The sequence below is a fragment of the Cyprinodon tularosa genome, unplaced genomic scaffold, assembly GCF_016077235.1.
Source record: "Cyprinodon tularosa strain WSP-4 unplaced genomic scaffold, ASM1607723v1 ctg22, whole genome shotgun sequence".
Lineage (NCBI taxonomy): Eukaryota > Metazoa > Chordata > Actinopteri > Cyprinodontiformes > Cyprinodontidae > Cyprinodon > Cyprinodon tularosa.
In genome coordinates this window covers 1,495,038-1,511,649 of record NW_024038821.1, presented here as the reverse complement: position 1 = coordinate 1,511,649, position 16,612 = coordinate 1,495,038, and the positions used below count along the sequence as shown (strand labels likewise).

The 16,612-nt window shown below is 41.7% G+C and overlaps 1 protein-coding gene across 4 annotated transcripts in view; it reads left to right on the top strand.

Annotated features, from left to right (window-relative positions):
* Nucleotides 1-16,612, top strand: part of LOC119784144 (kelch-like protein 29) — a 259,595-nt gene that overhangs the window by 225,516 nt on the left and 17,467 nt on the right. For all 4 annotated transcript variants that reach the window (XM_038286066.1, XM_038286067.1, XM_038286065.1 and 1 more), the window contains one exon: nt 2,523-2,716. In XM_038286066.1, the coding sequence (XP_038141994.1) occupies nt 2,523-2,716 (194 nt within the window). The remainder of the gene's footprint in view (nt 1-2,522; nt 2,717-16,612) is intronic.

Sequence of the window (16,612 nt, the reverse complement as noted above, 5' to 3'; positions counted from 1 at the left end):
CTGTGTTTAGCTCTGTTGAAAAACAATGATACAAAGACTAGTTGGTGGTCGTATATAAGCTATTAACTTTAGCCAATATATAATATATTGGCTATAGTCTTATATCCATTTTTATGCTGTTACGAATGTTTCAGATTTCCATAGAGATACTGATCTCTGTCGGTAATTGAATTCAAAATAGTTGTCGTTTGAGGAGACTACAGAGAAACACTGATGCATTTGTTGACAGAGGGAACTAAACATGAATGTAGATTTAATATCAGTCTATTTGAACCTGAATTATGTTTTCTCAAGACTATATTTTGTGCATAATAATAATGAAACTACAACAATAATTTTGGGAATATTAGTAGAAATAGTAGTACTAACAGGCAAGTTGTAATAGGAGTAGAAGTATACAATAGTTATTTTAATCCTGATTATTCTTTTATTATTGTTATTAATAATAGTAGTACTAGTAGTAGTTGTTGTTTTGTTCTAGGCATTTGCATAACCTGCTTTTGGATCTTTTTGAGGCGAGTATTTAAATTAATTTCACGATGTAGTTTACCATTAGGATCTTAACATACCTTTAATCTATTTGTATGGATTTCCTGCCTGGATTTCTTACTATTACGGAGTCTGTGCTGAAATTTTTCAGCACATCAGGTCCATTTAACTGCATCTTTATACGTATAGGTGTGATTCCAAGTAAACAACCAGTAATCTACATTTGGTCCTATTAATTGCAGGTGTTGATACAGTCATTTTGTGCATATGTGTTTGGGGTGGAAGGGGTCTGATGGCATAGGGCAAGAGGTGTGGTGGGGGCCTCCAAATAACATTTACTTACTTTGGTCAGGGACAGCACTGTAAGGCACTGAACTGAACTGCTTTTCAAGGTTTTTGTTTTAACATGGTGCAAGTCATCTTCTGTGTCTGCCAGCTTCTTTAGCAAACTCTAAGCTTAGGCCTTGGTAAAGACACCAAAAAAGATTCAACTGCTTATAAGATACTGAGTTCTTGCAACAGAACCTCACCTCAAAAGCTCTGAACTACCCCATTAAGGTGCTTGGAATTGAATCGTTTTTCTCCCTGTGTCTTATCTCATCATGTCTGGTTGCAGGAGTCCTGTTGGACTCTTGTCTGTCCTGTAATCAGAATCACTCAGCAGCGTCTGACCCTTAAATTTACAAAGCTCTCCCGATGTTAGTCTGAGGGGTAATTACATCTGCTGGAGACTGAGGAATGTGTTTGTTACTCTGTCTCAGCAGAGCTCAGTTTCTCAATCTGATACTGCTTTATGTGTGTGTGTGTGTCCATGTTTGAACAGTGCTAATTGGTACTTCTGAGTGTTTCGAGTCCACCTCTCTGAGTGGCTTCTGTGTCACCACCTTCTCCATCTGACAGTCGATTTAAACCCATCCTCTGTGCAGCAGCTGCCAACGACATTATCAGAACCCCAAGGAGAATACTCCCAAAGGGTAATTCGCCCATCTCCTCTTGCACTTTATCTAAAAGCCTTCTTTTTAGAAGGTGGGGGAATCAGGTAGTGCTCCCTGGTGTCATTTAAATTCAGCCGACTTAAAATGCCATAGGGGCTGTAGCAATAAATACTGTTACATGAGCACATAAAAGAAAACTAAAAGACACCTGTGGCCTAATGAAGGTGGTTGATCCCAATGGAAAATCCGATTAAAAAATGCTTTTAGGAGAGAGTCGGCTTTTTCATGACATCCCTGAAGTGTTTTAAGTGACTTTGGTGGCAGCAGGATGCCTGCAGCAGATTTTCTGAATCTTTTTAATTATTATTTCTTGCTTGACAACAAAGATGAAACCTTGATTAGGAAGGTTTGCTTTAGCCTGAATGGATGCGTGTTTTAATCACAGGTCCTGGCTGCTTAATGAGGCCTGCTCCAGCTGGAGAGCTGTCGGTGCGGCCGCTTTGATCAGTGGCCCGTGGATGCAGGATTACATCGCGCTAATGGCACCTCAAGACAAACAGCACTCATGTCTTAACACTAACCCTGGTAGCCGCTCACTAAACATCAATACAGGTGTAAGAAATATGAGATGAAACGGAAACACATAATAACAGCAGGATCCATGGAACGGTGTATTTCTTGCAGTCTGGTGAGTCAGTCCCTGTTGTCCTACAGTATCTGTTCCTCCCTCTTTGGCTTGGCTGAAGGCTCTGCCAGAGAGGGCTCCATGAAAAATGTCCAAAACTCAGCTCTGACACTCAGCCCAACTCTAGAGACTAATGGCTGGTAGCTCCCAACATATGTTGTTTTGCGTAATTGCTTTAATTGCTGTCATTGTATGTAATGGTTGGGCTTTTTCATCTTCCCTGGTGGTGTAGCCATCCTGTTAATTATATCTGTCAGCTCTGCAGCCAGAAACTAGTGTTTCACAGCGGTTCAGAGCAGTGGGAACTTCAAAATCAGAGGCTTTGTATAAACTCTGTCTTTGTTCTGTCATCATGGGCCTTTGTCAGAATCAGGTAAATGTTCAGGCGTAGTAAGTTATTATTCTCTTTGCAGGTACGATACGATCACCAACACATGGGAGACGGTTTCTCCTCTTCCTAAGCCGGTCCATTCGGCGGCTGCCACTGTGTGCGGAGGGAAGATCTACGTTTTTGGGGGTGTGAACGAGGCTGGGCGATCGGCAGGTGTCCTCCAGTCCTACGTACCGCAGACGAACGCCTGGAGCTTCATTGAATCACCCATGATAGGTAGGAAATGGAAACATTTCTCCACATGCTTGGATTTCATTTCCCCCTAAGGAAACACTCTATTTAAAGGTTCTACATCATGCCGTTTTAAGACATCCAAAATCAATAATTTAGGGACAGATTATAAAGTATATGATGAGATATTTGCATTGGCACAGCCAAATTTTTATTTGTTTGGAAAAACTTATTTTCTGATAATATTTCCTTCCAACCGGAAGGAAAGCTGCTTGCCTTCGCTGCAACTCTGCCTTTCCCCATGAGAGTGTTGCCCATTTCCTCAGGTTACCCTAGAGCCACCAGCACACACACCAAACTTTGTAAACACTTTAGTAAAGGATGGATGACAGGTATGTTAGTTCTATAATTAATTCTGAAGTGAATTCTAAAGATGCAATTAAGTTTAGAATAAAGAAACAGGTACCATTTCTATCCAGAGGTTGGATTGGTGAGATGATTGTAATCTGAACAGACATTCTGTAGTTTTTTGGGGGGTTAGGAAACACAAATGAAAAAGTTATAACCTTACTCAGTCTTTACTGATACACAATAGGTTTTGAGCATTCCTGTAACCAGAAAGAGCCAAAGGATATTTAAGCAGGTAATCTCTCCGTTCGCTCTCTTTTTATGCACATAAAGCTGCAACAATAAACAGCAGAAGGAGCCTAGAGCTGGTAACTTGTAAATAATTTTCTGCCTTTATTGGATTAAAGTGTTAAAGTTTATTTCTGATTTTGAGGTGTTCATTAAGCTCAGTAAATAATGGGTGCATGCTTTTGAGAAAGGAAAGAACCTGGGGGATATTACTGAAAGAGTAAGAACCTTTTACGCAGTAGAATGTCTTATGATCTCCAGCCAGACTTCCAATGTGAGGTTGAAGTGCAGAAGTTATCAGTGAGACATTTCTGATTGGGAAATTGAAAGCTAAAATACAGAATATGTGTTTATTGTGTAGTATATTTTTTAGCATCTCATATTGTCAAGTTGTTCACATCCATAGGTGCTATTATGGAAATTGACAAACAATGCACAACGAGGAGAACAGATTTATAATTCACCAACTTGACATGACATTTTCTATTAAAGCAGTTTTATTTACTTAAGGCTCTGGCCTCTCCACTGGGTGGTTTATATTGTAGGAGTTTTAACGACTAATCTCCCAGACAATCTAATGCGTTTTAGGCAGAGGCTCACCTTGGAGTCATCAGTAAAGTGACCGTCAAAAACAAGAGCTTAAGGGTTTATGGTCTGCTCCCAAAAATCAAAAACCAACCACTTCGGTCGATTAGGCTCTGTCCTAGGAGGAATGAATGAGTCTGAGACCCCTCACAGCCAAAAAAACTTTTTGGCAGCATGGACTTTATCTACAGGTAAAACAAATAACAGTTGCTGTCACTGTGCAGATTAGGCAGTAAAGCAGAAATGATTGTGCTCCTTCTCAGCTGTTTAGTGGGCAGCAAAGGTGTGGTCGAGGAGGTCAAGAAGGAGCTTCTACTTAGAGAGCAGAGTTAACAGGGATTTCTGAGGCTTGCATGAATCAAGCAAAATAACTCTTTAGGCATGATTTGATGAATAACAGAAAAGTTAAAAAAGTTCACTACATGATATGGGCTCTCTCAAGTACCCCGATAAGCTAAGGTACTCAAGATATTATGGAAATGCAAGCTGTGTTTAAAATAATGTCTCAAAGTACAAAGGTTAGAAATAGAAACTGGCTGATGACCACAATCAGTTGATTTTTAACTTGGCCTAGACCAGGCAGTGCCTAGATGAAAATGGAGCAAATCAGACTTTAGAAAACATTCAGAAGAAGGTTCTGTTGTCTGATATCCTGAGACATTTCTGCAGGATTTCATTCAGCCTGCAAAATTCCAACAGAAAATAGGAAGGCTCAATATATGCTAGGAAACAATAAAATTGTATAAGCTTTTAGAAAATGATATAATTAAGTTTAGAATCTGCAGTATTCAGAAATAAATATGAGGGTGGGTGTTTTAATGGTACCATCTCTGCTTATGAATAGTATAAGATGCTAAATTTGTCTCAGTTTACAACAGTAACTATTTCATGCCATTTTTGTCATTTTAACACTGTCTTTACTAATACAATTTACTGCTATGGCAGTTTTTCAACACTTGAAAAATCATGTGATCATGTGTATATCATCCATATATATATATATATATATATATATATATATATATATATATATATATATATATATATATATATATATATATATATATATATATATATTATTTGTTACTTAACCTCTACATATATGTATATGTGTGTCTATTTGAATACAATTACATTTCCCAGAGGCACCAGCACATCAGAAAGGTAGAAAGTAGGTCTCTCAAGCCTAGCTTCAAAGTTTTTTTTATTTTTATTTTTTTCATTTATTTGTTACTTAACCTCTACACTACGTAGGTGATTTAGGAATTGGTCCAATTTAGAAAATAGCTGTATTAAGAATATTAACCTAGGCTGCATATAATATGTATAATATAACATACTGGGATTTTATCTATTTTAAATCCCCAGATCCTCAGCCTTAACTTGAAAAGTATTTGAAGTAAGGATAGTAATCTTTAGAGCACTGTTTTTCTATTCCTTCTAGTTAATATTCTTCCTTCGCTCAATGTTCTTGTAAAGTAAAATGTCCTAAACAGGGAAATGGTGCACAGTGCAACAGTCTTAGTCAGTCATTTTATTTCTTATGCACGCCTTGACTCATTCACATGTAAACTTTCACATTAGCGCGTAACACAGGCTCTCTGTCTCTCAATTACGGTTGCTTAGCAACAGTGTTCCCCTGACTTTCTCCACTTGAACACGTCCCGTTCCGTATCATATACTTGACTTGAGCAGCCGGCAACATAAACCCATCACAGCTGAGCCAAGGCATCTCAGAGTATGTACGTTCCATATGACTGACAGATTGAATCATTTTTGTGCTTTGAGAGGAGCTCTCAATGTGGCGTCATGCTAATGAAGTAATTCTCCTCATGCAAAAGTGAAGTGATGTGTGAATGCTCTGAGACCTTATGTTGATCAAATTCTTCCTTTCAAAGGTGTAAATAATAACCATAGCCACTTAGAACTCTTACAGATCAGTTCATGAACCTTTTCCATTTGTCTTTTCTTTTTCCCTGTATCATCGTAATTCTTCTCTGTGTTTTCCATCATTTTTTTCTCCGTCCACATTATTGCACTAGCTATGTAATGAAAAGACCATTGCAAAATGATAGGCGAGTCCGACCACAGCTCCTGACATGTTATTGGCCAAAGCGGCAACAGCATTACAGCCTGAGCCTCGGGGGACCTTTAAAGGATGCAGAGCCACAAGAAATACTCTAATCTAGCTCCCATAAGTCTGAGGCAGCTGGAAAAACAGTGTACACCTCGCTGTGATTCTCAGGTTTGCCAGATGTCTTTCCAAAGCAAAGATCTTATCCATGTGTACACTTTTCCACCATGACTGACTACTTTATACTCCAAAGATGTTGCACATAAGTGATTGTTATGGATTTGAACAAATTCTGAGAATCAATCTATCTGTATACTCAGGCATGAATAAAACATCACTCCACCAAACATTCTATGTGATGGACCAATAAGAAGATTATTGAGGGTTTATGAGGCATTATGTGCTTGGATATTTGTTACCCAAGATAAGTTCCTTTGCAGACTGCAAGTTCTTGCAGAACCAAGCTAACAAAAAGGCCATAAATCTATTGAAAGAGTGAGTGACTGATCCTTCCTTAGAGAAATAAACATATAACCTCCTTATTACAGAAACACTGAAATGCTCAGATGTGGTTCATTACCTTTGGTCAGAAGCAAGCTTTATGCTGTGTTGTTTACAGCTGCATGTTAAATCATACATACACTTTGAACATTACCACCAGAGACCTCGATTTTTTCACGCATAATTGTGACGTGGGAGGAATATGATACGTGATTTTGAACTTGTTTTACAAATCAAAATAAAAAGTGTGACATGCATATACACTCACCTTTAAAGTTGTGTCTATGAATAAAGCGGGAAAATAAAAACAAAAATGAGCTGTTCGGTCGATATAGAGGCTGCCCTGAAGCCAGAACCGTGCGCTTTTTACTTAAGAACATCCTGAAAAGACCACTGCCATGATTAAAAAGGATTGTTGTGAAACCATTATATTATATAGAGATATTTTTTAAAGCATGTACGAGCATGTAATTCATTTGCACATGTGCAACTAGAAATACACTGTGTGTGAATATTTCGACCACATCATCCTTTTCATACATATGTTGTGCAAAAATAAGGTCCTGCAGATAATGAATAGATGGTTAACTAGAACTGGAGTTATAGTTAATTATTATCCTATTCAACATCGAAGGCCAAAATCAATTTAGTGTTCTTAGGTGGATAATTATAGCCCTGAGTTATCTACTTACCGGTTGTTGATCCACAACTGGAGGGTTCCGGGACCGGCTGTTAAAATCCAGGTATCCACCAGTCTATTGGCCCCGGTTAAGTTATCAGCAAAGCTATTAAATTATCAATAAAGAACCTTCTATCTCTGTTTATTCGCACTATTACCAAAAGGAATCGAGTTTACTCTGAGTGATAAACCCTCCGTTATATGAACGACCAAAACCACTACAGATTAACCAATGATGTCTTTATTCTAATAATTCAGGATTACAGAAATCTAACATCTATGCAAACACTACACACTACTAGAAAAATAAACACGAGGTAGATTAAATGACTAGTTCAAAAGAAAAAGAAAAGAAAAATCGAAAATAAAGAATTAAACGAGATAGAAACAACGAAATAAACTATTACTGGCGTCTGAAATTGTCCAAAATATGCCAGATATTAATACATTCATTAATGTCCGCTAGCAGCAGGTATAGTGCAATTGATCAGTGTAAACTAATACATCCAACTTAAAATCAGCAAATGATTAAATGCATTAACAAGCAGCAGGTGTAATGATAACAGTGCAATCGATCATGAACATTAATACATCCAGCTTAGTATTGGTAAATTATTGAACATGTATTAACAATAGCAGCGTTCAGCAAAAACCCCTTTTTGCCTGGCAATGTAGTGATGTGTGTGAATGGTTGTAGCTAAATGGGGACCACCCCCCTTTGTTCTCCACGCGGTGAGGGGAACAAAGAGAAATGGGGGGGGGGGGTGGGGGGGCGACCTGTAATCAAGATGGCGGCGACCACGGGACCCCACGTGGCTGAATGTGATAACTTTATCTCTATCTCAAAGCAGAAACAACGAAGAGGACAGGAAAAGCCAAGAAAGAAAGTAAAAAGCACACACTTATTTTAACCAAATAAACAAACCCTTAATCAGCACAGATAAAAAAAAGAACATCTGCATTAATTCAAAACCCTAAACTGCCTTTCTCTCGCCTGAGCACAGCAATCCTGATGCATCAAAAGGAAAGTAAATTGATTTTACTGTGAGATGCGTCGTCTGAGGGAGGTTGGCGTTTCCACGGCAACCGCAGCTTGGTTTCTGTCGGGCAGAGGTTCTCTGCCACCGGTCCGCCCCTCGGGAAAGTTCAGTCAGCTCGGGCCGCAGCAGAGGGGTTGATCTGCTCACGAGTTGGAAAGGAGGGATTTCAGGAGATGATCTTAGGAGGTGGTCGGCAAAAGAGCGTCCTCTCAGCCGATTCGTCTAAGGAAGGGGAGAACGAAACTCCGCGGTCAGCTTCAAAGGCTTTCTGTCTCCCAGTCAGCGCGGTTGCTATGCACGATGGAACACTGCGATCCGTGACTTTCGACGCAGGAAAACGAAAGCTACTTCCAGTCAGCTTTCTTCTGATATTTCACGTGAAAGGGGCCTCTCCTGACGGGCTGCAAACCCATGGAAAAAGAGAAAGATTCTTTTCGCGCTGCGCTTTTTAACCCATGAATGACGTGCGGACACTTCCTGTCTGCGCATCGGCTGATTGGTCCGTGCTGTGAGTAACGTGGGGGTAGTTCCATTGTGGACAAGAACAAAGGGGGTAGTTCAGGCCAAAAAAAGAAACGCATCAACTTCAAAAAATATGAAACTTTGATATTAAGAGGTCTTTTGGATTGAATGAGAACACAATAGTGGCGCAATAATAAAAATAATCCTCAAAAATACAACTTGCCTAATAATTCTGCACACAGTGTACATCTAGGTCACCCTAACTTTGACTTTATAAAAAGAACGAAATTCATTTTTTCTCTCTGTAATTTTATTGAGAATGCAAAACTACAATGTCTAAAAGGTTACTAATTTATTTTCTGAGACGGTAATTGTTCATCCTTTCTTTCTGTTACTCTATATCACTAGTCTGTGCCAGATCTGTCCCAGAAATGGGATCCTACTCTACTTTTGGCAGCTTTTTTTTTTAACAGCGTTGGATTTATACATCAATGCAGTAATGTTCAGCTTTATGTTTGCCTTTTGTTGTATTTTAATGGTGTATAGAATAACCAGAGCCGGGAAGTAACGAAGTACAAATACTTCGTTACTGTACTCAAGTAGATTTTTCTGATATTTTTACTTTACTTTACTACTTATTTTTATGGCGACTTTTTACTTCTACTCCTTACATTTTTACACAAATATCTGTACTTTCTAATCCTTACATTTTTAAAAATTGGCTTGTTACTTTAAGTTTGAATCATTTCAATGGAGTTACCGTTATTATTTTTCACGTCATCAATACCAAATTCAATCTAATTGGATGGGAATCTACGTTGCATTTGACGCACCGCTACAAGATGAATGGACAGATTCGGCGGTATTCATTCCCGGCAAATCATTGCAGCTTGGAGGCGGTGGCATTAGCATAGTAGTATGGACGACGAGATGATTGAAAATGAACAAAACGGAGATCTAGTCCTATTGGCAGACATCCATTTAAAATGTAGGCTTCTAGGTTTCTACTTTTACTTTTTTACTTTAAGTAAATTTACAAGCCTGTACTTTGTTACTTTTACTTGAGTAAAGAAGTTTAATCAGTACTTCCACTTTTACCAGAGTATTTTTTAACACAAGTATCTGTACTTTCACTCAAGTACAGAAAGTGAGTACTTTTGCCATCTCTGAGAATAACACAGTGTAATCCTGTTTTACCATACTAAGCTGAGGGTGTCTGATGACATCAGATAAGCATTTAATGCAGAGAATGCAAAACCCAAGTAATTCTCAGTAAAGTCCTTAAATTATTTTATAAGATGTAGCATTCTTTGATGATTTAAGGATCAAAACGAGCACTTTCAGTACTGTACTGTAACTACATTATTTATAGTGACCTGGATAGATATCTGCTTGCACATGCACAAATGAGCTGATGGTACAGATTGGGTAATGACAAAAATAACGAAAAGTAGCGTGGACCAAAGAGGCAATGCTGGTAGTAAACTTTATAAAGGCGGCAAAAGATATGAGAGTGGAGGTTGACCCGCCGACATAGATACTAAACATTTAGTCAGAAATGTTAAAGAAAACAGCCTTTATTGCGTTGAAATTACCACATTCACTAGTGATAAGTAATAATAAATTAAATAATAGTAATACTAATAAAATCAAACGGCTTTATCTGTGTTGATTAGTAACTGCTCTGAATGAGAGACATTAAGGATTTGTTAACCATGATGATACCAGTAAGACTATTTTTGGGAAAAACTGCGACTACACCTCCTCTCTTAAGAGTAAGCACAAGCTATCACTCTATAAATCTATAAGTTTGTATGAGGCACTTCACATTAGAGCAACCCCAGCTTCAGAGGGAGTCTGTATGTGTCAGCAGGGAAACAGTGAAGGAGACTAAACCAACTATCAGGAAAAAACGGCCATAAAAAATGCTAGTTTATTGTCTTATTATATTTTTATATCATTATTATAGAGCTTTTTCAGGCATACTGACCACCCTGATCCCAGTTTCACCCAATCAATCTCTGTTAAAGGGCCGCATTCATAAACAGATAGGTGGGGAACTTGGGTTTAAGTGCCTTGCTATAGCTTTCAGATTGCAGGATGTCTATCAACACATGCTTTCTGTGAAGCCAAAATACCAGCAGATATAGTTTGCAAGAAAGTTCCACCTGCATAAATAAAAGGATTTTGGATTAGTTAGTATCACGTGTTGAATTACAAACCACAGTTTAATCCACATAATATTATTTTGCTGAAATTAACTAAAAATATATGTGATCTGATTGTTGAAATATCTAAATGTGAAATTATATCTTCATCAATTATCTATTAAAATATTAGTTTTAGCATTTGGATTTTTGGACATTTTGGAAACATGGACTATGTTGCTGAAACTATAAATCCCAGTTTTATGGGTGAAATATCCTTTTAAATTCAGATATTTGAATTTCCACTGTTCGTTTTACTCTTAAACATTGAGATGTTTTTCATATTGTTGTTTTTACAGGAAAACTAAATTCTTCGGGGTGGTTTTCGCTGGGTGAACTCATAACATAATGCACACTTGGGAATGCATAAGAGTTGACTTGGTTCATTATTTCCGTCATTGCTTCCAGTTTTATCCTGCAAACTAAACCTTCACCTCCTATCGGTGATAAATGAACTTGGCCAAGGTTAGTTTTAGTTAGAAGAGTAAAAAAGCTGGCCATGTAAAGAACTCTCAAGTGCATATCTCTGATTGCTTGCCTCAATTAAAAAAAAAGAAAAAAAAAAAGAAAAAAAAACCTAAATGCCACTTTGGGTTTAGTACAGCTTGCAAAAGAAAAAAAAAAGATAAAAATCTGTTATATGCATAAACGCACAGAGACAGATCGAGACAGTGACAACCTCAGCTTACCTCCTATCAGCCATCCAGACCCTGAGGGCACAGGTACGCACTGCATGAATTATGTAACCAATCAGGGGGTTGCTTCAAACACGTCTAAGCACCCGAAGTGGGGGTGGGTGGGGAAAGGGTGCTTTTATCTGTTAGACAGTCACAGAGACAGACGGTTTGACCATCATCTGTCAGGGCGTGGACGAGCTGGCGTCTGACAGCCAACGAGCCGGGAGATAATGGACGGGTTTAGTGCTTCCTGTGAAATTGGGCCGGCAATGATTTTAGTGAGCCGGTGGGGAGCGCCTCTCCAACATCCCTCTGCCTGCCTCTATTTCTCTCCATCTTTAATCTCTCTCTTCATCTTCCTCCCTCCCTCCATCTTACTGTCTCTCGCAGTCTCTCAGCACTATCTTATCGACTGACACAAATACAGCTGTGTGCAACTACTGTGACTGTACGCATGTGTGTGTGTGTGTGTGTGTGTGTGTGTGTGTGTGTGTGTGTGTGTGTGTGTGTGTGTGTGTGTGTGTGTGTGTGTGTGTGTGTGTGTGTGTGTGTGTGTGTGTGTGTGTGTGTGTGTGTGTGTGTGTGTGTGTGTGTGTGGGTGTGTTTCCCGCTGTATGGAACATCTCCCGCATAGACTGCAAATGGGTTTCACAAACACTTATCAAGACTGACTTCCTATCTCCTGTGAAAAGTATTACTTGTGCCAAAAATAGTCCCCCCAACAACTCAGTGAATGCATGAAGCGACCCTGCAGCTTACTTTGTCTAAGTCTTCCTTTGTCTTTAATACCACAGACCTGATTGGCATGTGTACGGCAGCGTTGTCCAGAACCGAGCGCCTCCTCAGGCTGTAAGCTACTTATGAAGTCTCATTTCTCAATACTTAGAGTGCAGCCAAATAACCAAAATGTCAAGGTTTGGAGATATCAGCCTTTAGAGTTTGTGTGAACGTCAGTCCAAAGAAGGTAAAAGGAATTTAGTCTGTGGTTTTCACACCAAAGGAACATGACATTTGGGAAATTCAAGGTGTGAGAAGGCCACTGGCATTCCGATACAGTGTTATGCCAATCAATGATAGGTTTTTAAGGATTTTCTTTAAAAGTTTTTGATAGATTTGGAAACTTCCCAAAACCGAAATGCTGATTTGGTTTCAGATTTTACCTTCTTTAGGTGATTTTCTTTGCCTTATGGAACAATGAGATTTTCTACCTTTCCATAAAACTTTTCTGCTACAGCACCACACTTTGCTAGTTGCTTCCAGCACTTTTCCTGCATAAGTGAATAATTCTGTTTTTAGTTGGCTGATAAACCTATTTTTATCTACTTTGCACCTCTGCACTATAATCTTTTTATTTGCGAGAATAGCTAAAGTTTCTTCAACTTTTGAATAAAGCTCTACATAAAGGGAATTGTTAGAACCTGAGAATGTGAGACTAAAAAAATGAACATCAATGGATTCTTTTTAGAAGTTAATTTGCTCAGAGTCATAAGTGTGGCTGCAGTTTTCTCATAGCTGAGGCTCCCTCAACTTCATCAGCAAGATTTCTTCATTTGTTAGATTTTAAAACCAGAAAACCTGCTTTTAAAAACTATTCTAAATCTGCTATTATAAAAATTGTAGATGTGGTATAATTTTGCATAATATAACTCCCTTTTTTTAGAAAAAAAACTTGAAACTTCAATTTCCTGTAAATGTAAGAATTTTCATAATCTTTTGCTAAGTTTTCCTTGTTTTCCTATGCATCCCAACTCATCACCCTTCCTCTACCGTGCTTGGCAACTGTTTATGCTGACATGATTTGTGGAGTGTGATGGAGCGCCACTAAAGCGTCCATCCCAGACTCTAAGTATCCGTGCTTCCTCTGGCCCAGGGGAGCGCGGTGCCAGGAGCGCGCGCACGGGGAGAAAGCTCTCCCACGTGAGTGCGCTGCCCGGCAAACAGCTGCGTGCAGGCCCGCACCTCTGTCCCGCGGTCCTGCACAGTCCCAACGAACATTCCCCCCCCCCGTCTGAACCGGTCATCGTGCGCGTCTGAGGGTGCACACTCGGCGCCGAGTTCCACAAACACTCACCTCTCATCTCTGCTTCAGTCCCGCTGTTCCTGGTTAAGGGGCCAAACCGGAGCACTTCCGCGTCACGCTGGAAATAGCGCAGAGTGGCGCGCTTTCCCAGTCACGTGACAAAGGACTCAACCATTTTGGGTGTTTTGTTTTGTATTTTTATATTGTTTATGTTCCTGACATTTTGAACATTGTATGGAGTCATTTTGGTTAATTTTTAGTTTCTATGCAGGAAACTGAGTTTTGAGTTTTGTTATTTGGTTATTTTGTTTTATCCTTAAAAACCCCTTAATTTGTATTTTGGTTTACCCGGGGGAGGGGCTAAAGGGGTATTTAAAGGGGAGCTGAGCTCATTTGAGGGAGAGTACTGGATCTGATGGTAGTGTTGGCTGTCCAAGTAAGTTGTCCTGTAAATACTTGTTTTTGTTTTCTCGCTTCACTGTAAATATCGTCACTGTTTCACTATTTCCACCTGGGGAGCAATAAAAGAAAAAAGCACAAACAATATTTTTTCCGGCTGGGCCATCATTTTTTTGTATTTTTGCAACGAACCCGTAACATTTGGTGTCAGGAGTGGGATGGCCGGTCGACGGAAGCACCCTACAGTGAAGCGTACAGGGCTGCGCTCACAAAAAGTGAAGCAGGACTTACCTGTGGACGATGGAGGCTGGGCAACTGAAGATGAGGAAGGTGGCGCTGCTGCCTCAATCACGCAGCCTGCACCAAGTACAAGTGAGGAGCTTGTGGAAGTCATGAGGACATTTTTAAAAGGACAGGAGCGGAGGGACGAGGGGTTTTTGGCGGAGCTGAGAGGGCTTCGGGCCACCTTCCCAGCCCCACAGTGGTCTGTCCCTGTGTCCGGACCTGCATCACCACCCGAGGAGTCAACACAGAGTCTCCGGGTGGACCTCCCCACGCCAGCTCCTCGGCAGCGCCGTGGTTTCTCCGAGGAGCCCCCAAGGATCAGCATGGAGAGAGCTGAACCCTCCAGACATGAGGGCCGGCTCTACGGCGACCCCAAGATCCCTCAATATGTCTCAGGGGAGGACATTGAAAACTACCTGCTACGCTTTGAGCGCATCGCAAGAACTTGGGGTTGGCCAGAAGGTGAGTGGGCATGTCGGCTGGTGCCCTTACTCACCGGGAAGGCGTTGGAAGCTTACACAGCCATGGATGAGGAGTTGGCGCACTCCTACCCAGACTTGAAAGCTGCACTACTGATCAAGTTTGATGTTTCACCGGAGACCTACAGGCAGCAGTTCAGGTCCATGTCTGTGCCACCTGGAGAGAGCTCGACCGAGACCTACCACCGTCTGAAGGGGCTGTACCGGCGCTGGATCCGGCCGGAGCAGCACTCCAAGGAGCAGATCGGGGAGCAGATTATCCTGGAGCAGCTTCTTCGCGTCCTCCCGGCAGACGTTCGTACCTGGGTGAAGGAGCATGAGCCGACGGAGGGGCTAGCCGCAGCCAAGCTCGCGCTGCAGTACCGCAACGCACGGAGGGGAGGCCCAGCTGCTTACCAGGAAGTTCGTCAGCCGTCGTCGCAACCCAGAGCCAGCTTCCACCCACCTAGAGATCCCGGGCCTGCACCCAGCCAACGTGGTCCTGGTAAGGAGCTCATCTGTTTTTATTGTCAGCAGTCAGGACACAAAGCTGCCCTGTGCCCAATCAGAAAGGCTAAACTTACCGGGGCGTGTTACACCCCACGGGCTGAGGAAATGCAAGGGGTAGGGAGAAAGCAGTGGTTCAAAGAGGTGTGCATTAATGGGGAACCTGTGACTGCTCTGGTGGACTCAGGGAGCTTCATGACTCTTGTGCGGAGGGACATTGTGCCAACGGGCTTGTTGGATTACAGTAAGCAGGAGGACATTTGTTGTATACACGGGGACAGACATTCTTACCCCACGGCGGACATGACGGTGATGGTGGATGACCAACCATATTTACTTACTGTGGGGGTGGTGGAGAAGTTACCGGTAGCCGCTATCTTAGGCTGGGACTTACCTGTACTCCTGGATTTATTGCGGGAGGAGGGGGCTGAGGAGAGTGACTGTGACAAGGGTTTGGCTGGTCCTGTGTTAACCCGGGCTCAGTTCCGGGCAGGGGAGGCACCCAGTACAAAGCAGCAGACGGAGCCGGAGCCTGAACCTTTTTCCAAATTGGACAGTGACCTGTTTGAGGGGGGTAAAAAGGGTCCAAGGAAACCACGTAGCCAGCGGAGGTTCGAGAGGGGCCTGAAGTCAAGGGAGCCAGTCTGTCAGGGGCTGGACAAAGACTTGTGGGAGGTACCTGGAGACATTGGGGCTGTGCAGAGACGGGATGAGACTATGAAACCAGTGTTTGCCAAAGTGGTTGGGGAGCTGGACAGTGCCAAGGGGAACAGAGAGAGCTATGTTATCGATGACAAGAATGTTCTGTATTTAGTGTCAGACGGTGTCAAGCGCCTCGTTGTTCCCTCGTCTTGCCGCCAAAGGATCATGCACTTGGCTCACACCTTGCCTTGGGCTGGTCATCTGGGTCGCAACAAAACATACATGCGCATCGCTTCCCGTTTCTATTGGCCCTCCATGTACTCTGATGTTCAAACTTACTGCAAAACCTGTCCCACCTGTCAAAAAACCTGCTTTGTCCGCCAATCTGACCGTGCTTGCCTCCAACCTCTACCTGTCATCTCCACCCCATTCCGGCGCATAGCCATGGACATTGTGGGCCCGCTCCTGCGAAGTAGTGGGGGCTACCAGTACATCCTGGTGATCTCAGACTACGCAACACGGTACCCCGAGGCGTTCCCCTTGCGCACCGTCACTGCCCCTGCTGTGCTGCGTTGTCTTGTGCAACTTTTTTCCAGGGTCGGTGTGCCGGATGAGATCGTGACGGACCAGGGAACCAACTTCACTTCCCGACTCATGCAGCTCTTCCACCGCCAGCTGGGGATCTCGGCGATCAAGACCACTCCGTATCACCCGCAGACGGACGGCTTGGTCGAGCGGTTTAACCAGACCCTGAAGAAGATGCTGCAGA